This window comes from Neoarius graeffei, chromosome 14 (genome assembly GCF_027579695.1).
Source record: "Neoarius graeffei isolate fNeoGra1 chromosome 14, fNeoGra1.pri, whole genome shotgun sequence".
NCBI classification, from domain to species: domain Eukaryota; kingdom Metazoa; phylum Chordata; class Actinopteri; order Siluriformes; family Ariidae; genus Neoarius; species Neoarius graeffei.
The window spans coordinates 42,441,411-42,463,811 of NC_083582.1; the positions used below are offsets into that span (position 1 = coordinate 42,441,411).

The window sequence follows — 22,401 nt, forward strand, 5'->3', positions numbered from 1 at the left end:
ATTTTTGAAACGTGTACAAAATATAAACGTGCAACACTGGTACAGAAGAAGAAGCCTTTATTTGTCACATGCACACTCAAATTCATCCTTTGCATTTAACCCATCTGAAGCAGTGAACACACACATGCACCCACCCACCCAGAGCAGTGGGCAGCCATATTGCATCACCCGGGGAGCAGTTAGTACCACGTGAAGTTTAGGTTATTATAGTGTGAAAAACATGGTGCATGATATTTATTTGAATGACAGGCCATATACATTTTATTGCTAAATTATTCAAGCAAATGATTGCCTCCTCATGTACAATACAAAAAATTACCAAAAACAAGGCAGGCACTTTCCTCATAGTCATTGCTTGTTAATTTCAAAGCCCCTAGCTCATGTCATGTCTGTACTCAATTTTAGACAATAATAATTAAAAAAAAAAAGTTTTTGTTGCTCTTATAATACTTAAAGTAAGCATATCAGGTGGAAATTCAAACTCAATCCAAATTGCTCTCACTGAATTCAGAATTGAATGCAGAACAACATACTTTTTACAGAATTAAAATGTTTATCCATCCTTGAGATATTACAAATCAAAGATTGAAGAAACGGCTTAATTTTTAGAAAACTGCTGTAATATTCTGTATGAAGATCACATGGTCCAAAATGGGCCTCAGCAACAAATGAAAATGTTTTTTTTCTTAATAACTTTTTTCTTTTTCAAGATATTTACATGGAAATTGGCAGGCACATGGTTGTATACCAAATGCAAAATTTGAAAAACTAGTAAAAACAAATAATGCAAATTAGAATTTAATTATGCTTATTAGGTAAAAACCGTTAAAATCAGTACACTCTTCTTCAAAGTTTCACCAAATGGCGGGCAGTTTCCCGACATCACGCGAGCAGAGTGTGTACTCTGTTGTACCAACTTCAACCTGCCATTACTCCCAAAGTATTGAACAGATCTTAACGAGATAAATTTCTTTGGAAAGCAGAAATAATAAGATTTTTAATGACAGTATTCATGATAGAAAATATTCAAGAGTTAAGCAATGACAGATTTGGAAACTTGGATCATCGCCTGCATGCACAATTTTCACAGCACGGCCAGCGAGCGTCTGATATGCCTGCTTAAAAGATTTGCGGTATATCTCCTTACAGGAGGGCTATTAAAAGGAGAACAAAGGCAAAATAAGACAACACAGTGGTCTCATCATTTATTTTATTGACGTCACAAAGGGAAAAATAAGTTGAAATGACTTCCTCCAATTCATCCTGACCTTGGCACAAAGGCTTCCAGTCCTCCCAACAAGTCGCAGTGAAACTTAAAACCCAATTTGTGAAATGCCTAAGAAAGGGAAAAGGGTCACTGCCATTTATTAGACTCAAAATGTCTACATTTATGGGGAAGGGAAGAATATAAAGGACAATTTTTCACTTATACTACACTACTTGAAAGCAGGAATAGGAAAAGTTAAGCTCACCTAGACTGAGTGTATCCTTCACTGCCCAGCAGATACTGTAGTGCTGAAGAAGCTGCTGGAGCAGCTCTTTTTCATCTAAAAACTCCAGTCGTTCAATCCTGTGAATGCAAACACTCTCATAAGACATTCTGAGAAGTCAAGCCCAGTCTCTTTATGGTGCCAAATATCCTAAATGCATTGTTTCTAGAGTGTGTAACAATTCAAACCCAGATTTTGTCACAATGTACAAAATTAGTCATGAAATCCAATATGGACGATACACAAGTTGCCTTTTCCCCTTTTTTGCAGCTTGTACCTGCTTATGTCTTCCTGAGGAAGCAGGCTATAGACTGCCATCATATCCAGTGCATTCACACTCTCCCATCCTGTAGACAGGAAGCGTTCTTTCTGAAACAGATTTCATATAAAAATCATGTCCACCTGTCCGATTTTCAAAAGAAAGAAGCTTTCCTTTGAATTCACTACAGGACAGAACCAACAACAAATACTTTAAGATAGACATTTACATTGCATGGCTCCATCACTAAATTCTACAAAATATGGAATCCTTTTCTTGAACATTTGAAACCAATTCAGTTCCCCTTTGCCAATCTGTATTGCACTCTTCTAGATGTATGCAGTCTTTGTGTGCTATAAGTGGGAATAACATTTAATATACACCTTCTGCTGGATCGTGTCATTCAGAAAGGTCCCCATTTTTTTCCTCTCCCCTTTTTTTTTTTCCATTTGTGAGTCTTTAATTGTAATATGTACTGCGTCTGTAAGTGTGTAAAAGTGTATTCATGTCCAAAATTTGACCCAGAATCTAAATACTGAGTCTTAATGGGTTATGCTTTTTGGGTCTTATAATTCTAATTCTGATTTCATGCTGTCGTTTGTAAAACATTCTATACATTGATATCATTGTATAATATTGACTTGAAAAGAAAACCAATAAAAATAATAATAAAAAAAAAAAAGGGACAGACATTTACACATTTGCACTGTGTTATCAGTATATAACCTCACGTCAAGGTGCATTTAACCTTCCTGCACTTTCAAACTGCTCAAGTCAAGTCAACAGCAGCAGCTGCAGCACTAAAACAAAACACGTGTACTTGGCAGTTTTGTCTGATTCCCAACCACCTGTTGGGCACTGAGCAGTTGGGAATAAGGCAAACACCACTACACGCAAGTAAAAAAAATAACCCAGTGCTCTCACATGAAAATCCAAGAAAATTCAGCTTTAAAGTTCAAGCTTTATGTTCACATGGATAACCATGCATTTTATAAATAACAGAGGATGGCAAACTTTTTCTATTCTTGACTAGGCATGCAACAATTTACCCAATACATGATTCAGTTCATGATTCGATGATATTTTTGAAAAAAAAAAATTAAATGAAGAAAAAAAATTACCAAAAAAAAAAGCAACATTTATTTTCCTATTCATTACCAACCGAAGAGTGAATGCACGGGGGGAGCAGCAAACGGTGGCCGCAAGTCAAAACCTAACCTACCCTCATTTTGAGTTTGTAGGTAGATATTGAGGAGTTCTTGATGGATTCTGGGGTTTATTTTTCAAAGCAAATCAAAATTTTATTTATTTATTTATTTATTTTGGGGGGGGGGGGGGGGGGGGGGGAATCGAGAATTTTGATTTCGCCATCATGCAGGCCGAAAATAAGGTTAAATATGCAGGTCCCAAAACTGGGCTCGCAGAGTAAAACTCCGGCTTCTGATTACTCGCTCAACACCATATTTGTTTAAACCAGATATCAAACACTCCACCTCTTTAAATTTCCAGATTAAGAGGATGTTTGTGACGGCAATCGAGGACATTGTTTCAGGACCACTTGACAACAAGGCGATTTACCGGCAAACGAAAAATCTCATTTTCTTCTCGGGCTCACTTTTCAAAGGAGTTCAAATTAAGGTTATACCTTCTGGAGAAGTCATATTTTAGCAATATGCAAAAGTTATGCTGGCTTTTTGACAGAGAGGTTTAAAAAAAATTACACCCGAATCTGATGGAATTCAATGCAAATGAACTAGAATGTGACCATTTGGCGACCCCACTGTGTGATGTAAACGCAAACCAACTTATTCTTAAAAAAACAAAACAAAACAGCTACAACTCAGAATGAATATCGTGCTTAACATATTTGAGGTCTGAATAAAAGCTTACCGGTACTAGTTATTGAAATTTTGTGCAATCCAATGGTTCTACAAACAGTTTAATGAAGACTTTCCGCTCGTACTGAAATGTCAAAACACCCGCTTGAATACTTGCTGATATCAAAACACTTGTCAGAAACGGTCTTCAAAGCCGTAGATGAGATGAGAAATCTGCATTGGAATTCCTTAAATGATAAGCAGACAATAGTGTAGAACTCCATTCCTTGATTATGATTTGAGTCTTGGCTTGCAATCTGTGCAATCGCTGATTCTACAGGAGCTGTCAAGAATTCAGTGAACTGTAGCTGATAAAGGTAATAACAGGTGGTGACTGCGTGACATCTGCCAACCTTTGAGCCTTTAGATTTCATTGATAAAGCTGAACATGCGTCACTTGGCTGAGATTTTTAGAATGCAAAGAACATGCCCCGAGTAGAAATATTCTTATTGATCTTTTTATTTATTAGTTATTTATTTTTATATAACCCTTCCTGTGGGTGGCACGGTGGTGTAGTGGTTAGCGCTGTCGCCTCACAGCAAGAAGGTCCGGGTTCAAGCCCCGTGGCCGGCGAGGGCCTTTCTGTGCGGAGTTTGCATGTTCTCCCCGTGTCCGCGTGGATTTCCTCCGGGTGCTCCAGTTTCCCCCACAGTCCAAAAACATGCAGGTTAGGTTAACTGGTGACTCTAAATTGACCGTAGGTGTGAATGTGAATGGTTGTCTGTGTCTATGTGTCAGCCCTGTAATGATCTGGCGACTTGTCCAGGGTGTACCCCGCCTTTTGCCCGTAGTCAGCTGGGATAGGCTCCAGCTTGCCTGCGACCCTGTAGAACAGGATAAAGCGGCTAGAGATAATGAGATGAGATAACCCTTCCTTCCCCCACACCCCCCAACCCCTAGGGGAAAAAATAAAATAAAATTAACACTGTTCTCACCCCTAATGTCTCCCGTGCCTTGGGCCTGTTCACTTATATTCTGTCTACTTCAAAGATTATAATCAAAAGACAGAGTTAAATGTTATTAGTTCTTAAGTTAATCCAGGAGCCCAACAGATGGGATCCTGGTTAATTGGTGTACAAAACAAACCCAGCAGGTATCACGCGGTCCATGATCTCAGCTAAGGATTCCAGTGAGCAACGCTTGTTCTCGAGTGATGGGTTTCTTACTGCGCAGCAGATTTCAAGCTTTTTCTCCCATCTGGCTTCCAAGCGCGCATTACCCATAACCACTGGTGGGGACACGGAGAGCGACAAGGAAGCTGGTACGGATGCTGCCGCTGAGGAATCACCCTTTGAAGACATGCGTGAGGAAGTTATGGGCAGCTTGAGTTTGCAGCACCCGGTCTACCATGATCGCTACAATCTGTATGAGATGAGGGCAAAGTCAAAGCTGTCAACCTTTGGTGTGAGCATGCTTCACGATATCTGCGAGAGGTTTGATATCGACACTGCTGATGTAAAGTCAAAAAGCAAGCGCCATACCTTAGCAAGCTGGAGGAATTTCTGAGGCAGTGTAATTGTTATAAATAAATACTGTGTCTTGAATGGTTCTCTTGTGCTCAACTGATCAAACAAATTAGGGTTAATCCTCTCTAAAACCGGCAGACAGTAAAAGTGTCCCAAGAAAAGGTTAGTGTTCACTTTGGCTTGATAGATTTTCACAAAACGAATTTTTAGATGTGTCTTATCAATAATTTTTTAGCTGTATGCGGTCCAGTTTGCGTGCGCCCGTCTAGTTAATCATAATCAGCCAGAAGTCAATTTATAGGATATATATTTTATTTAAATTTAGTGACCATTAAATCACATGCGTCGATCGAATACTTGTCGCCTTTTCGTAGTGTGTCCGCTGACACTCGTGTTCAGGTGTAATATAAAAAAATACAATAAAAACTGAGCAGTTTAATGAGCATTGGGGGGGGGTGGGGGGATGGTTGCGAAAAAAGGTCAAACGAACGCTCATGCTGGGCCGTGGGGGGGGGGGGGGGGGGGGGGGATGGTAAGACTTCGTTTAAAAAAAAAAGTATGAATATTTTAAAAAGATGCTGGTAGCTTTTTAAACATTTAGCAAAAATTATTCTTTTATAAAATCAGCTGCATCTTTCCTTCACTTGACACTGAATAATTCTTTATTTAGATAATCACAAAAGACTAAAAGACGAGGCCCAAGGCCTTCTTGATTTTTTTTGTTTGTTTTATATTATTTTTATTTGGGAGGTTGGAATATCGAGTTTTATTGTGTACGCTGAAGTTGGTGTGGTTAGAACTGATTTTTTTTTTTTTAAATCACGTGTTGATACTAATACATCATTGCGTGACTGTAACATACACATTTTGTGCTGAGAAGTCACAAATGAATTTGTACAAAGTCTCATCTCATCATCTCATTATCTCTAGCCGCTTTATCCTTCTACAGGGTCGCAGGCAAGCTGGAGCCTATCCCAGCTGACTACGGGCGAAAGGCGGGGTACACCCTGGACAAGTCGCCAGGTCATCACAGGGCTGACACATAGACACAGACAACCATTCACACTCACATTCACACCTACGCTCAATTTAGAGTCACCAGTTAACCTAACCTGCATGTCTTTGGACTGTGGGGGAAACCGGAGCACCCGGAGGAAACCCACGCGGACACGGGGAGAACATGCAAACTCCACACAGAAAGGCCCTCGCCGGCCACGGGGCTCGAACCCAGGACCTTCTTGCTGTGAGGCGACAGCGCTAACCACTACACCACCGTGCCGCCCTTTGTACAAAGTTCTTATCGAAATATGTTCCTGTGAAGGTATAAAAGTACAAAAACATTCAAAAGTGTGCTTTACTATTCCAGCGCTCATCTCCGATCCGAAATCAGCTGGAACAGTGGTGATATCTTCCTACTGGCTGCCCAAATGACACTCGAAATGATCGAACATGACAAAGACTCAAGTAAACAAGATGAAGCGGAGAATTACATTTTAGGACAAATTATCGCCCTCTGACTTCGAGCAGTGTTATTTCTAAGCAACTATGTGCTCTAGATAGGTTCACTGTGCAAGTTGGGTTACAATTCTTCTTCTTTTGGCTGCTCCCGATTAGGGATCGCCACAGCGGATCTTTCGTCTCCATTGCTCCCTGTCTTCTGCATCCTTCTCTACCACACCTGCCACTGTCATGTCCTCTCTCACCACATCCATGTATCTCCTCTTTGGCCTTCCTTGTTTTCGTTTGCCTGGCAGCTCCATCCTCAACATTCTCCTTCCAACATGCTCTGCATCTCTTCTCAGGATGTGCCCATACCATCTCAGTCTCATCTCTCTTAGCTTCATTCCCAAGCTCTCCACATGTGCTGTCCCTCTGATGTGCTCGTTCCTTATCCCGTCCAACCTTGTCACTCCTATCGCAAACCTTAACATCCTCATAGCTTATTAAAATAGCAATAAGATTTTTGTAAACAAATCCAGCGAGGTCAAGCGGCGGTCACATACCAGGCAAATTATCGCTCAATTCGCTATAATTTGACCGCAAAAATTGAAGCGCTCGGTAAAATATCCAGACAAATTTTTTCACAGCGTTAATATCATATCTACAGATCAGCAAACTTGAATTTGGAGTCATTTGGTGGATGAGCCATTTCTGAAAATTCGGTTTAAATTTAAACCCCGAATCGCCGAGCTGCCGATTGGGTAGAAAAGAATGCTCTCAATCACTGTCACAGAGATAATTTTAATCTAGAAATGTGGCCTTGATGAAGTGTTAGATATCCGTTTTATAAGAGGTATGTTATTTTAACAGTAGCTGAACTGATTTCAAACACACACTCCATTTTATTAGGTCATTGGATTCTGCCTGAATTTCAGGCCTCTGACAGGCCAAAACAAAATTCTCGATTTTTACACAAAAATCAACCGGAATCGAGAAACAAACCGCAGAACCTTTGACAACACACGTTATCGTCCTAGAAACTGAAAATGAGCATAGGGTAAGTTTTGAGCTGTGGCCATGATTTTGCAAATTTGCTCGATTTGTGTGTGCATCCTCTCTTAAATTATTCATTTTGTTAAATTACATTAAAAAAACACTAATAATTTTCCCACATTTGTAAAAGGTTGGAGTAAAATATAATAGTTTAACTAAAATATTCCTTTTCTTAAATCAACTTTTATGAACATTTACTATCTTCACTTTTCAGCAGGCTGTAAAAAGAAAGCTCTGATTTCCTGTTAAATCTATTTGTACAGTCAACTGCACAACAACTCTCCCATTTTAAATCTGTGTGTGTGTGTGTGTGTATGCACGTGTGTTTTCCATGATATTCACGTGGTGTTACTTCCACCTAGGTTAAAGTGCATATTCTGGACCAATTTCGTTTTTTTTTTTTTATAAAAAAGTATGTCCCTTTACACACTCATCCAGAAGTGTAATTTTGCACAAGGCCATCTGTCTACAGCAGAAAAAAAATAAAATAAAACGCATCTGGAAAAATCCCAAGAGAGTCTGGAGCCAGATTCGTGGCGTTACCTGCGGAAGCACCAACAGGCTGCATGAGCTTGTACGGTTTCAGTACCCAGCCTGTGTAGACCAAGCGCTCCCATTTCTCTCTCATTGTCTGGTCTTTTGGGAAACGATGAGTACTAATCCCATCAAGATTGGTGTTGCTACACCCTCCTACGATACACATCTGTTAACCATTTTAATAATTACGCGATAACTTTGAAGAAATTTGCAGGAAACCACCAGGTCGTTTTCTCATAAACAAACCAACGCTGACGTAGGATTCAGAGGGAGGCATCCCACACGTGATGTCATGAAAATCAGTGTTTCCCAGGAAATCCAAATGGCAAGTTTTTTCAGAGGCGGACCAATTCGCCTCAAATGACTTGATTTCAACTGAATTTTTCTAGTATTGCGCAAGGTAAAAAAAAATTGCACAAAATGCAAAATGTGACAGATATTTGACCAAAGTTTAATATAAAATAGGAGAATTATATTGATCTTGCTCCTGAATTTACCTGGGATATGCACTTTAAAGTCTCTTGTATTTCTTGCTATTGTACGTTATTGGGCCCTCTTCTGTCTAAACAATGCAATTACAGCTAGGAAAAACAGATTATGCCGGATAATATTCGGGATTCATTTTTAAAATTTCATCGATTCAAAATCATCATAAATTTTTATCGCGATTTATCATCACATGATACATCGTTACATACCTATTCTTGACCAAAACAGAATTAGCCACAGGCGAAAATAAGTGTGACTCACAACAGGCCAGGCAGAAATGTGATTATACAGAAAACAGAGTAGTGGACAATTGCGGTCAGAGGAAAACACAATCTACAATTCCACTTCACAAGGGTTTCACAGTGATTATAGGAGGAGCAAACATCTCTTCACTAACGAGCCTGTGACTGACTCAAAGATTTTCCATGTGCATCACTCTTAGGATAATTACTTTAGTTCACATTTTTAAGGGATTATTTTACACCAAAACATATGGTCAGCCCTTCTTTTCAGTATCATGTTCCACAGTGAAAACAACAGGTTTATAGGTTGTATTATGTCAAAATAGATTCTCTTTTACCTGAGAATCCAATGACTGGCACACATCCACTCCAGCCAGATTACACTGCCGTCTCTGCAGATTCTCAATCATGACCTGCCCAAAGCGGTCAGCCATGTTCACCTGTCAAAAGGGAACAATTAGTGAATAAGAAATTAAAGTATTTCGCTAGTTAAGCATATTACATTCTTGTCATTAATTCTATGCTATGATTTATATTCACGTTTAATTATAAATGCAATTGTAACACAGTTGTAAACTAAATCACAAACTGATTGTACCTGGATCTTACCTGCTCATAGTTGATGAACATGGCAGTATGGAAGGTGTGTGCAACCCAGTGCACCAGTTTGGATGATTGCTCTGGGGTCATGTACACCAGCACACATTCAGAAACAAAGAACGTTGGCAATCTAATTGAAAAACATAAAATAAAACAAATGACAAGCAGGGTAGAGTAAGCAGCTCCATTTCTCCTATAGCACTGCAACAGGGGATAATACAACAAATCTGTTCTCACCACAGTTTGTATAAATGTTGTAGTATGCAGCAGTTTCTCAGTGTCACTTGGCTTGAGATGGTACTACTTGAGGACATTAATTATATTTAAATAGCACTAAAAGATAGACTACAAATGCCAAAATTGACTCCTTTTTGCTGTTATAATAACCTCAACTCAAAAACGACATTTTTTGCAGTTTGGATCCTGGCTGTGGTGATTTGTGGCCATTCAGCCAAAAGAGCATTAGTGAGGTCAGGCTTAGAAATCAGGTGAGGAGGCCCGAGGTGCATTCAGCATTCAAGTTCATCCCAAAGCTGTTAAGTGGGGATGAAATCAGGGCTCTGTGCAGGCCACTTGAGTTCTTCCACTTGAACCTTGGCAAACCATATCTTTATGGAGCTTGCTTTGTGCACAGGGGCATTGTCATGCTGGAACAAGCTTGTGTCTCTTAGTGCCAGTGAAGAGAAATTGTAATGCTACAGCATGAGTACATTCTAGACAGTTGTGTGCATCCAACTTTGTGGCACCAGTCTGGGGGTGGGGGAGAACAAAAAAAACAACCCAAAACCATGGATGTGGTGGTCAGGTGTCCACATACTGATATTTGTTAAAGAGGTGATTAGCTTTTAAGCAGAATACTGCATTGCATAAGAAATCCCTCTGTCAACAAGCTGATTAAGGTTAAACTCATTTTATACCCAAGACAATAATTTGGAGCGAAGTAAAGCCAAGATCCACATACCATAAACGTGGGTTACTCAGAGGATGTTAAAGAATATTATCTGAAGGAAGTCACTGAAATCACCGTCACTGATGCTGTAGACATTCTACGTTTACAAACACTTCCAAGACTCAGCATTGCACATCCGAGATGGAGGTTTTTTCGATGCACATGTGGATATTTTAATAAATCCCTTGTGTTATTGTTATGAAGGCCACCAGCATTGAGATATTTAACCAAACAATTAAAGCGAAAATTTTATCAAGCCAATATGACCTGCCAAGTAGAGCCCTGCACTCCCGCGGGAGTCCCGTGGGACCCGACGCAAAGCAGTGTGGCGCGGGACAAATTTTGAAAGCTCATTGCGGGCGCGGACGGGAGGGGGAGTGCACAATGCAGGCGCGGGCGGGAGAGGTGATAAGCTGCAGTCCCGCTAACTAAAAACGTGTTTAAAATAAAATTTATAAATTATTAATTTATGTCTATCATATATAATTTGTGCTGGATATTTTATTTGCCATTAATAAAAACATTTTAAGATGCCTAAATTTGCGGATGTGGTCTAATCTCGCGTGCATTTCCGATTCCTTTCCGCTTTTCCGTGTTTGAGATCTCTGATCATGGCAGAAGAGCAGAGCTCCTCTAGTGAAGCTCACAGTGCTTCAGAAGTAAGTGCTGCTTTAAAAAGAGGTACATTTACCGTTAAAAAGTCAAGAGTCCTGAAATCAGACATTTGGGAAACATTTGTTTGGGAAACGCACCCCTGAACGTGAGCTGTAGATATTTATGCTCAAATCCACTCAAAGTAGGGGGCGGGGCACCATCACACTGTGTCTTTAAATTATATTAATTTCTTATAGGCCTACTTGTATTTCCTAGAATGTAAATGTGAGGAGTGACATATAAGCTATGTGCAATGTACAATATTCTTAATATCCACTGTAGATTTTGGTAGGTGTGTTGGGTATCTCTGTAAAGCCTCAGCTGCACATGCCACCTGGCAACACACACCCTCGCTACGTGCGCTAGGTGAAGGATCGGTCAGTGGAGAGCTCAGCTAAGCTCAGCATGTTTAATTCCCCAAGCCAATGACAAGAACTTTCGTGAGAAATAACGCGAATGTCTGCATCATGTGGGATTTGCGGGCGGGAGCGGGACAAAATATGGCAGGCGCGGGCGGGAGCGGGACTGAAAATCATAATTCTTTGCGGGAGCGGGTGGGAGCAGGACTGCACAATGCGGGAGCGGGACTGAAAATTCTGTCCTGCGCAGACCTCTACTGCCAAGCCCACTGTAGTTGCTGTGCCTTTTACATCAATGAACACAAAATTTTAAAACCTGACTCCGTCATACACAAGGTATGCGAGTTTAGTCACAACATCCCACAGCCTTCATGTGACTGAACAGATCAAATTTACACAGCAGCATGTGTATCTTTACACAGAAAGGACTTCAGCAGATGGATCACCTCCACTGCATTAAATGCAACTATAAATGGATAAAGTACACCATGATGTCCCTTGATAAAGAAAATCTTGTCGCTGATTAGTTTCCCATTTCCTGTCTTATTTGCTACCTATTACAGAAAATTCATAGCCTAGATCAGAAATACATGACTTACTCTGTATTTATGTTGAATTTTCTGAGTTTTTCCTCTAAACCTGGCAGGTCTCGGAGGTCAGCACCTATGATACAGTATCTGTCTGAGTCCAGGTTGTGACCATCTGTCAAAGAGACACATACAAACATAAGAGCTGCTTCAAGGACAACATCTTACATCAGTAACATTCAGGTTTTGATCATTACCTAATAAGAGTGAATCAGCTGAATGGGTCTCAATCAAGGGCTTTGACAAAGGAGGTTTTGTCCTGTAGAATTTAAAAAAAAAAAAAAAAAAAAAAAAAAAAAAGTACAAAATCATGATTTTTAAAGCATCATGCTTCTGTGATAGCCTCTCAAAGTAAAACGTAAACTTGCATAGATTCTATATTCATTACATGTAAGGTGAAATATTTAAATTTTTTTCTTATTTTGATGATTATGGCTGAGACCTTCAAGAAAATCAGAAATCCAGTATCACAAATTATTAGAATAATTTCCTAAGATCAATCAAAAAAAGGATTTACAATACAGAAATATCCAACTTCTGAAAAGTATGTTCATTTATACTTGGTTGGGGCTCTTTTGAATTAGTGCATCAGTGTGGCGTGGCATGGAGGCGATCAGCCTGTGGCACTGCTGAGGTGTTATTGAAGCCCAGGTTACTTTGATAGCAGCCTTCAGCTCGTCTGTCTTTTTGGGTTGGGTGTTTCTCATCTTCCTCTTGACAATACCCCAGATATTCTCTATGGGGTTCAGGTCAGGCAAGTTGGCTGGCCAATCAAGCACAGTAATATCATGGGCAGCAAACCATTTGGTAGTAGTTTTGGCACTGTGGGCAGGTACTAATCTTGCTAGAAAAGGAAATCCGCATCTCCATAAAGCTTGTTAGCAGACGGAAGCAAGACATGCTCTAAAATCTCCTGGTAGACAGCTGCGTTGACTTTGGATTTGATAAAACACAGTGGTCCAAAACCAGCAGATGACATGGCACCCCAAATCATCACAAACTGCAGAAACTTCACACTGGACTTCAAACACCTTAGATTCAGGGCCTCTTCACTCTTCCTCCAGACCTTAGGACAACAATTTCTAAATGAAATGTAAAAATTTACTATCATCTAAAAAGAGGACTTTGGACCATTGAGCAACAGTCCAGTTCTTTCTCTCCTTAGCCCAGGTAAGACACTTCTGACGTTGTCTCTGGTTCAGGAGTGGCTTGCTATTAGGAATGTGACAGTTGTAGCCCCTTTCCTGGAGATGTCTGTGCATGGTGATTCTTGATGCACTGACACCAGCCTCAGTCCACTCCTTGTGAAGCTCTCCCAAGTTCAACTTTCCCTTGACAATCCTCTCAAGGCTGCAGTCATCCCTGTTGCTTGTGCACCTTTTCCAGCCAGCCTTTTCAGCAATAACCTTCTGTGGCTTCCCCTCCTTGTGGAGGGTGTCGATGATCGTCTTCTGGGCAACTGTCAAGTCAGTAGTCATCCCATGATTGTGTGTGCTAAACTACACCAAGAGATCCATAGTATTTATACTGTTTGATTAATAATTTACTCAAACTCGTAATAAAATTCTCATAATTTGAGATTCTTGATTTCTGCTTTTCATGAGCTGTAAGCCATAATCAGCAAAATTAAAACAAACAAAAAAGGCTTGAAATATTTCACTTTGTGTGTAATGAATATAGAATACATGAAAGTTTGACTGAGGACTCTTTTCCTCAAATTGTTGTACTTTAAAACAAGTATGTAATATAGTAAATAGTACATAAAAGTGTGTTATATAGTATACTATACCAATTCATAAACAAACAACCAGAGAGATAGATGTGATTGCACTCAGAGGCACAAAATTGCAATGCAGCTACAATAAAACTATTGACAATACTAGTTTGAGAAAGTGTTGAAAAAAATAAAAATAAATAAAAGGAATATTACAACCCCAAATCAGAAAAAGTTGGGACGGTCAAAAGATATATTTCATGTTTTGTCCAGTCAACTTAGTTTCATTTACTAATATACATCCATTCCTGCGTTTCAGGCCTGCAACACGTTCCAAAACAAGTTGGGATAAGGGCAATTTAGGGCTAGTAACAAGATAAAACAAATTAAAAAAAATGTGATTTGAAACAGGTAATGTCTAGTCTGGGCCCACCCATCCTAAGCGTGACGCAACACGAGGGCCTGTTGCGAGCTTAGTCTGGCAAGGCAAGCTATCTACAGCTCTTCCAAGCTCCCGAAAAATCGGGAGCCAATCAACTTTGAGCATCTCCAACGGCCCTGGGTAGAGGCGTGTTCAAGGCAGTGACGTAGTAGAACTGCGACCGGAAGCCATAGATTGTTTACAGAATCTATGCCGGAAGCGCTTCATTCACTAGAAACATTACGAACATGGAGCAGCGGCAAGCCTTTGACACAGCGGTAGATGCTGTATTGAAAGCATTCAACAGGAAGTTCTCATTGAAAATGGAGCAAAGAGCAGCCCTGGAGGTATTTATCTTCTTCCTGTTACTCAAGCAGTTTCCGTCGCGTCACATACGTCAGAGGAAAGAGTGATGTGATTGGTTTAAGCTTCGTCACAGCCTTTTCTGGCTTCGACCAGTAGCAAACTGAGGCATTTCAGGGAGGCGGGTCAACCATGCCTTTGGGAAACGGTTGGGTTTAATATCTTTGCCAGACCAAATGCTTGTAGAGCTTTGAAGTCGTGTTAGCCAGACTAGGTAATGTCAACAGGTGACTGTAATCATGATTTGGTACAAAATCACTGTCCAGGAAAAGGCCTAGTCTTTGATGCACAAATATGGGCCCAGGATCTCCAATTTGTCAACAAATACATGAGAAAATTATTGAAATGTTTAAAAGCAAATGTTCCTCAAAGAAAGATATGAACGGATCCGGACATTTCATCCTCTATGGTATATGATATCATTAAACGATTCAAGGAACCTGGAGGAATTTCAGAACGTAAAGGGCAAGAACGCAAGCCTAAGCTGAACACCCGTGATCTCTGATCCCTCAGACTGCACTGCATCAAGAACCGTCATTCATCTCTAGCTGATATAACCACATGGGCTGGGGAATACTCTGGCAAACCTTTGTCAAGCACAACGATACGAAGTTACATCCACAAATGCCAGTTAAAACTTTAATTTGCAAAAAAATAAGCTTTATGTTAACTGGGTCCTGAAGCACCATCAACTTATCTTGACTCACAGGCATCTGGGATGGACCATCACACAGTGGAAACATGCATCGTGTTCAGACGAATCAATTTTTTTTTTGTAAGAAAGGGATGCCATGTGCTCCAGACAAAAGTGGGGAAAAAAAAAAAAACGAACAAGAACCATCCAGACTGTTACCAGCAACAAGTCTAAAAGCAAAAAGCCTGCCATGGTATGGGGTTGTGTCAATGCCCTTGGCAAAGGTAACTTACTTCTTTGATGGCAGCATTAATGCAGAAAAGTACACTGAGATTTTGGAGCAACATATGCTGCCTTCAAGACGACATCTTTTCCACGGAGATTTCAACAAGACAATGCAAAAACACATTTTGCACAGATTACAAAGGCATGTGATAGATGTCAAAGAATTTTTAAATGAAAATTATGGCAATGACGACCCCGTACTGTTGCACACCTTAAGACCTGTTTGCAGTAAGAATGGGACAAAATAACACCTGAAACGCTTCATCACTCAATGTCTTCAGTCCCTAAACATCTCTTAAGTGTTGTGAGAAGGAACAGCAACATTATACAGTGGTAAATGCTTTACTGTCCCAACTTTTTTTGAAATATGTGTTGCAAGGATCAAAATTGAAATGCGTTTCTCTCATCTCATTATCTCTAGCCGCTTTATCCTGTTCTACAGGGTCGCAGGCAAGCTGGAGCCTATCCCAGCTGACTACGGGCGAAAGGCGGGGTACACCCTGGACAAGTCGCCAGGTCATCACAGGGCTGACACATAGACACAGACAACCATTCACACTCACATTCACACCTACGGTCAATTTAGAGTCACCAGTTAACCTAACCTGCATATCTTTGGACTGTGGGGGAAACCGGAGCACCCGGAGGAAACCCACGCGGACACGGGGAGAACATGCAAACTCCGCACAGAAAGGCCCTCGCCGGCCACGGGGCTCGAACCCAGACCTTCTTGCTGTGAGGCGACAGCACTAACCACTACACCACCGTGCTGCCGAAATGCGTTTATTTTGAAAAAAAAAAAAAGAAGAAGAAAATTCATGAGCTAAAACATCAATTAACGTGCCGTTGTGTTGTTTTGAGTGCAATACAGGTCAAAGATTATTTACAAAAAACTAAAAACAATTTCAACATACCATCCCAACTTTTTCTGATTTGGGGTTGCACGTACTATTAAATAAACCTCAAAACTATAGATGAACTAAAAAGAAATTATTTTGTCTTTTCCCCCATTTCATATTCTCATAGCCTGTTTCCCTCTACAGGGGTTTAACTTCAGACATGTCATGACCATGAACAGTACCATTAACTAACAGGTGGTGACACAAACCGCATGAATAATAAAAAAAACAAACTAAAATTCTACACCTTACTTGATATGGTGTATCTTCCTGGCAACAATCATAGGGAAGTCAACTTCAAAGTACTTTTTCGGCAAAGCATTCTCAGCCTAACAATTAAAACAGGAGGTTTTATGCAACATTTTGCCAGTTGATCAAAAATGAAACTAAATGAAAATAAAAGTCAGAATGGTCTGAGTAATGCGTCAGACTGCAATGTTGTGCAGTAAATGGTAAAATATAAACACCAATAAAGAAGAAGAAAAAAAATTACACAAATAAACCAGATTTTCTTTAAGCATACCTTCAGTCTCCAGAAAGTGGTGTCCAGTCCTGCGCCAAGATTCACCACCTGGCAGTCACACTGAGTCTTTTTAAGAAATGCATCAAGCAGGTGGTTCACTCCTTGGACACGGGCATAATAGCCTACAAAATGAATCAAAAGAAAAATAAAAACCATGACATCACGGACTGAGCAGTGAGATGGAGGTGCTACAGAGATCTGTAGCATTTATGCCAGACGTTCGTTTGTGTAATGAACATGTTATGAAAGAAATAAATTATTACCTCGGTTAATCTCAGGTGCCTTGCGTTCACCTGTCTGACGCACAAAATACTGTATGTAAGGGTCGGTCCAGTATCCTTTACTTGTTGCAAACCTTAGAATAAAATCAATAGCAATCAAAATTAGTGGAAATTAATTTCTTTCTTAAACTCAAACTAGGGCGGCATGGTGGTGTAGTGGTTAGCGCTGTCGCCTCACAGCAAGAAGGTCCGGGTTCGAGCCCCGTGGCCGGCGAGGGCCTTTCTGTGCGGAGTTTGCATGTTCTCCCCGTGTCCGCGTGGGTTTCCTCCGGGTGCTCCGATTTCCCCCACAGTCCAAAGACATGCAGGTTAGGTTAACTGGTGACTCTAAATTGACCGTAGGTGTGAATGGTTGTCTGTGTCTATGTGTCAGCCCTGTGATGACCTGGCGACTTGTCCAGGGTGTACCCCGCCTTTCGCCGTAGTCAGCTGGGATAGGCTCCAGCTTGCCTGTGACCCAGAGGAAACCCACATAGACACAGGGAGAACATGCAAACTCCACACAGAAAGGCCCCCGTCGGCTACTGAGATCGAACCCAGAACCTTCTTGCTGTAAGGCGACAGTGCTACCACTATACTACCCAAGACAAGTCATGTTTGGTTTGCATCTTACCATTCTACAGACACCACTTTATAACTATTGATAAATCCTCTACTGCCGAGTCACACGATGTGTGGCTCAGTCTTCCCGTTTTTATCTTTTCACCTGATTACACCATGTCTGCTTCCCTTTAGCCAGATCATCTGCAAACACCGTCTTAATTTCTATTGTTATGCACATGACACTTAGACATAGCTCAGTACTCAGTCCAACACTGCTCTTCCTTCAGCTTCATTAACATTTATGATCAAGGATGGACTCCATCCATCCCATCCATCCATTATCTGTAGCCGCTTATCCTGTCCTACAGGGTCCAACTTCCTTAAATTAACCTCTGACAAAACAGAAATTTTACTTGCTGCCCCAAAACTCTTGTCTAAAATCCTAGAATTTTACATTTATATCAAATGTTCACAAACTAGGTATAAATTTTAGAACACACTTTTGTGTGATTTGTGTGTAGCTCATTCATAAAATTTGCTTTTGATCAGCTCCACAGTATTGCCTGGCTTCAACCCTTACTTCCTGAATACTGAAACCCAGATTCATGCTTTCATAACCTTATGCTCAGATCACTGTAATTCCCTCTTTTTTGCTATTTCTGGTACCACAAATACTCTCCAACATATTAGAAATTCAGCTGCTATGGTTCTTACTTACACTAAACGTTCAGTACCTGTACTCCAGCAGTTACCTGTCTCACAGAGATTCATCGCACTCCAACGACTCACAAAGTACTACATGGCCTTGCTCGGTCTTATCTTTCTCAGCCCCTTCAGCCTGACACCTCTACTCACACTTTTTATTGTGCCAGGACCAGACTATGCAACATTTTTGTCTTTCATGATGGTCACCATGTCAGATTAGGCGATCAGTGCCATAAATTCTTGTGTTTTGGTCAGGAAATTGGCGATACAGGTTTGAACCTGACCAATCATCTTTCATGTCCTTGCATGCTGTTGGGGAGGAGGATCAAGAAATTATTCATCATGGCTACAGAAGGAATGTCAAGGAACACTTCGTAGGAGTTATCAAACAAGGCTTGAAACTAAAGATAAAAATTCTGACATGCTAGAATTTTCGTCAGGGTGTCGTGGGGTGTCACAGACACCACGTCGCTGTTCTTTGATTGTGTCACACTACAAGGCCAATTTGTTGCTCCCAACATTCATGTTCAGGGCCGATGCTGGATACAAAAATCACTGTCCAGGAAAGGCCTAGTCTTTGAGGCACAAATATGGGCCCAGGATCTCCAATTTTTCAACAAATGCATGAGAAAATTATTGAAATGTTTAAAAACAATGTTCCTCAAAGAAAGGTATGAAAGGATTTGGACACTTCACCCTCTACGGCACATGATATCATTAAACAATTCAAGGAAACTGGAGGAATTTCAGAACATAAGGGCAAGGGCGCAAGCCTAAGCTGAACACCTGTGACAAAAATCACATCAAACTTGGGATAACTTAATGCAGTCTGATCCAGCATTAGAGCTGGACAATATAACCGTAATATTGATATTGTGATAAATTAAGTCACAATATGCTTTCCAGAGATATCATGATTTAAATATATAATAATTTTAATCAAATCATTCAATAACAAACTATCAGGAACAACAGATTTTGTACTTTTTGTATCTTTAAAATTATTAAACATTTTGAAAGATTTTTAAAGAAAAATTTTCTATTTTATAAATAAAATGCTTATAAATATAAAAATACAAAAAGAAGTCTTGTACGTATGATCATCATTGAATAGGTTTCTTTTTTAAATGCGACACTACTCTATTGCTAGCAGTTTGTGAGCAAAAAACCAACGATACTGTAACTAATGTCGACTCAGGAATCGTGATATGATATTCCTGTGATATCGCCCAGCTCTAATCACTGATTGTAAACACGGTGAGTTTATGATCACAGAGAGCTGACCACATTAACATCTTTACCTTTTGCATGTCGACGCGTCGTCGCATGTTGCTCTGACAGCTTCATCAGCGGTGTCAGAATCAGTGAAAGGCGTTTTGGACGCCATGAACACTTACTAAATCACAGGTTAATCAGAATTATTGCTTTTTATTTACATGTGACACCCACACGGCAGTTCACACATACTGTACACTGTATGCTCGTGGAACAACATACAGCTTTAAACTACGGATTTGAGATTAATTTTCACTTAAATCGTGCCGAAGGTTACATAATATTTTCTTTATTTAAACGAAGAACACCCGATTATGAACTGATAAGCAATTTTTTAAAAATACACAAGATTTTCTTAGCTTTCCCTGCAAGCCTACATCCTTATCCACTCGCGACTGTCTCCACAACACATTGAGCATGCGCCATCTTCTTCTTCTTCTTCTTTCTCTGTATCTTTATATGTGTTTCTACGAAGCGCAGGCTGAACACTGCCATCTACTGTCACCATCAGGTCAAGACAAGTCAAGCTGTTCTGTTTTAAATTTATTGTCTCATCTCATCTCATCATCTGTAGCCGCTTTATCCTGTTCTACAGGGTCGCAGGCAAGCTGGAGCCTCATCTCATCTCATCTCATCTCATCTCATCTCATCTCATTATCTCTAGCCGCTTTATCCTTCTACAGGGTCGCAGGCAAGCTGGAGCCTATCCCAGATGACTACGGGCGAAAGGCGGGGTACACCCTGGACAAGTCGCCAGGTCATCACAGGGTTTCTCTTTTATATAGCTCTTACTGTATACATTAAGGGTGGGACGGTGGTGTAGTGGTTAGCACTGTCGCCTCACAGCAAGAAGGTCCTGGGTTCGAGCCCAACGGCCAGTGAGGGCCTTTCTGCGTGGAGTTTGCACGTTCTCCCCGTGTCCGCGTGGGTTTCCTCCGGGTGCTCTGGTTTCCCCCACAGCCCAAAGGCATGCAGGTTATGTTAATTGGTGGCTCTAAAGTGAATGTGAATGGTTGTTTGTCTCTCTGTCAGCCCTGCAATAACCTGGCGACTTGTCCAGGGTGTACCCCGCCTCTCACCCATAGTCAGGGTGGGATAGGCTCCAGCTTGCCCGCAACCCTGTAGAACAGGATAAAGTGGCTACAGATAATGGATGTATACATTGAAATGAAATTTTTCATTCAGGCTCCTGGTGCAGTGCACAGCAGTATAACTTAACGTACAACTACATAAAGTGCAAATACACCACAGTGTGTACAATAAAATACCAAATAAATACACAGTTCAAGTCAACTTTATTGTCAATAATGCCATATGTGCAGGACATACAGAGAATTGAAATAGCGTTTCCCTCTTATCCGCAGTGCAAACAGTAATAAACATGAAATATAAAATATAGGTACAAGGTATAAACTATAAAAAGGAAAAAAGGGGGAGGGAAAAAAATGGGGGGGGGGGGGGGTTACACACACAAGCTAAAGCTATTAGAAAAGACAAGACAATGGCAATCCAGAAAGTGCAAATGTGGCAGTGTGAACAGAATTAACGGTATAAATTTAAATGTGACGAATGACAATATTAACAGAATGAACAATGTAAACGGGAACAGCACATTCAGTAGAACAGAACAGTGCTGGAGAGGGAAAATTAGTGAAACCTATTGGCTGTGACCTGCTAATTCTGGCAGCAATATCCATCCATCCATCCATCCATCCATCCATCCATCCATCCATCCATCCATTATCTGTAGCCGCTTATCCTGTTCTACAGGTTCACAGGCAAGCTGGAGCCTGTCCCAGCTGACTATGGGCGAGAGGCGGGGTACACCCTGGACAAGTCGCCAGGTCATCGCAGGGCTGATACATAGACAGACAACCATTCACACTCACATTCACACCTACGGTCAATTTAGAGTCACCAGTTAACCTAACCTGCATGTCTTTGGACTGTGGGGGAAACCAGAGCACCCAGAGGAAACCCACGCAGACACGGGGAGAACATGCAAACTCCACACAGAAAGGCCCTCGCCGGCCGCTGGGCTCAAACCCAGGACCTTCTTGTTTCTTACACCACCATGCCACCCTGGCAGCAATATCAGTTGTTATTATTACTACTACTATTACTAGTATTAGTAGTAGTAATTTATTCATTCATCTTTAGTCTTCAGTAACAGTTTTATCCTAGTAACACTGGGAGCAAAGTGTGAAAATTTATTCCAGATGGGATGCCAGTACAAGCAAGGCAACATTCACACCTAGGGGCAATTTAGCACATCCAAACCACCGACATGCATTTGGGACACTGGGAGGAAACACAATAACCCAGAGGAAAACCCACACAACATGAAAAGTACATGTAAAACACAGACAGTAATCTGAGTTCAGGACCAAACTAGTAACCCTGGAACTGTGATGTGCATATAATAATAATAATCATCATCATCATCATTTTTATTCTGGGATATCACCATCACTATCTTCTATGTTGGGCAAAGGCCAAGACATCAGGGCAAGTTTATACGTGTATTGAGAAATGTTCTGATTATGTGGCAAGTGTTTATTATTGTAGGGCAGCAGGGTGGTGTAGCGGTTAGCACTGTCGCCTCACAGCAAGAAGGTCTTGGGTTCGAGCCCAACAGCTGACGAGGGCCTTTCTGTGTGGTGTTTGCATGTTCTCCCCGTGTCTGCGTGGGTTTTCTCTGGGTACTCTGGTTTCCCCCACAGTCCAAAGACATGCAGGTGAGGTTAACTGGTGG

At 40.8% G+C, this 22,401-nt stretch overlaps 1 protein-coding gene across 2 annotated transcripts; it reads right to left on the reverse strand.

Annotated features, from left to right (window-relative positions):
- Positions 1–40: 40 nt before the first annotated feature.
- lcmt1 (leucine carboxyl methyltransferase 1) lies at positions 41–20,083 on the reverse strand. Of its 2 annotated transcripts, XM_060939699.1 has the most exons (11): positions 19,673–20,083; positions 17,106–17,197; positions 16,843–16,964; positions 16,572–16,648; positions 12,201–12,262; positions 12,016–12,118; positions 9,464–9,584; positions 9,193–9,294; positions 1,768–1,859; positions 1,473–1,570; positions 41–1,336 (listed from the first exon to the last, which is right to left on the reverse strand). In XM_060939699.1, the coding sequence occupies exons 1-11, from the start codon at positions 19,756–19,758 to the stop codon at positions 1,314–1,316; spliced, it is 978 nt and encodes a 325-aa protein (XP_060795682.1). In that variant the 5' UTR covers positions 19,759–20,083; the 3' UTR covers positions 41–1,313. The 2 variants fall into 2 exon arrangements, 1 of the variants encoding a protein (XP_060795682.1); XR_009656466.1 differs by lacking the exon at positions 41–1,336 and having other exon boundaries at positions 1,486–1,570; positions 1,768–1,855.
- Between the last annotated feature and the right edge of the window lie 2,318 nt (positions 20,084–22,401).

Bases quoted from the DNA above. Each gene is read 5' to 3' on its own strand.
- lcmt1 (XM_060939699.1), bottom strand. From the start codon at position 19,758: ATGGCGTCCAAAACGCCTTTCACTGATTCTGACACCGCTGATGAAGCT. The intron at 16,965-17,105 runs GTAATAATTTAT...TTCATTTTGTAG, and splicing joins GGCACCTGAGATTAACCGAG to GCTATTATGCCCGTGTCCAA. The intron at 1,571-1,767 runs GTACAAGCTGCA...TTGCATTCACAG, and splicing joins CCTCAGGAAGACATAAGCAG to GATTGAACGACTGGAGTTTT.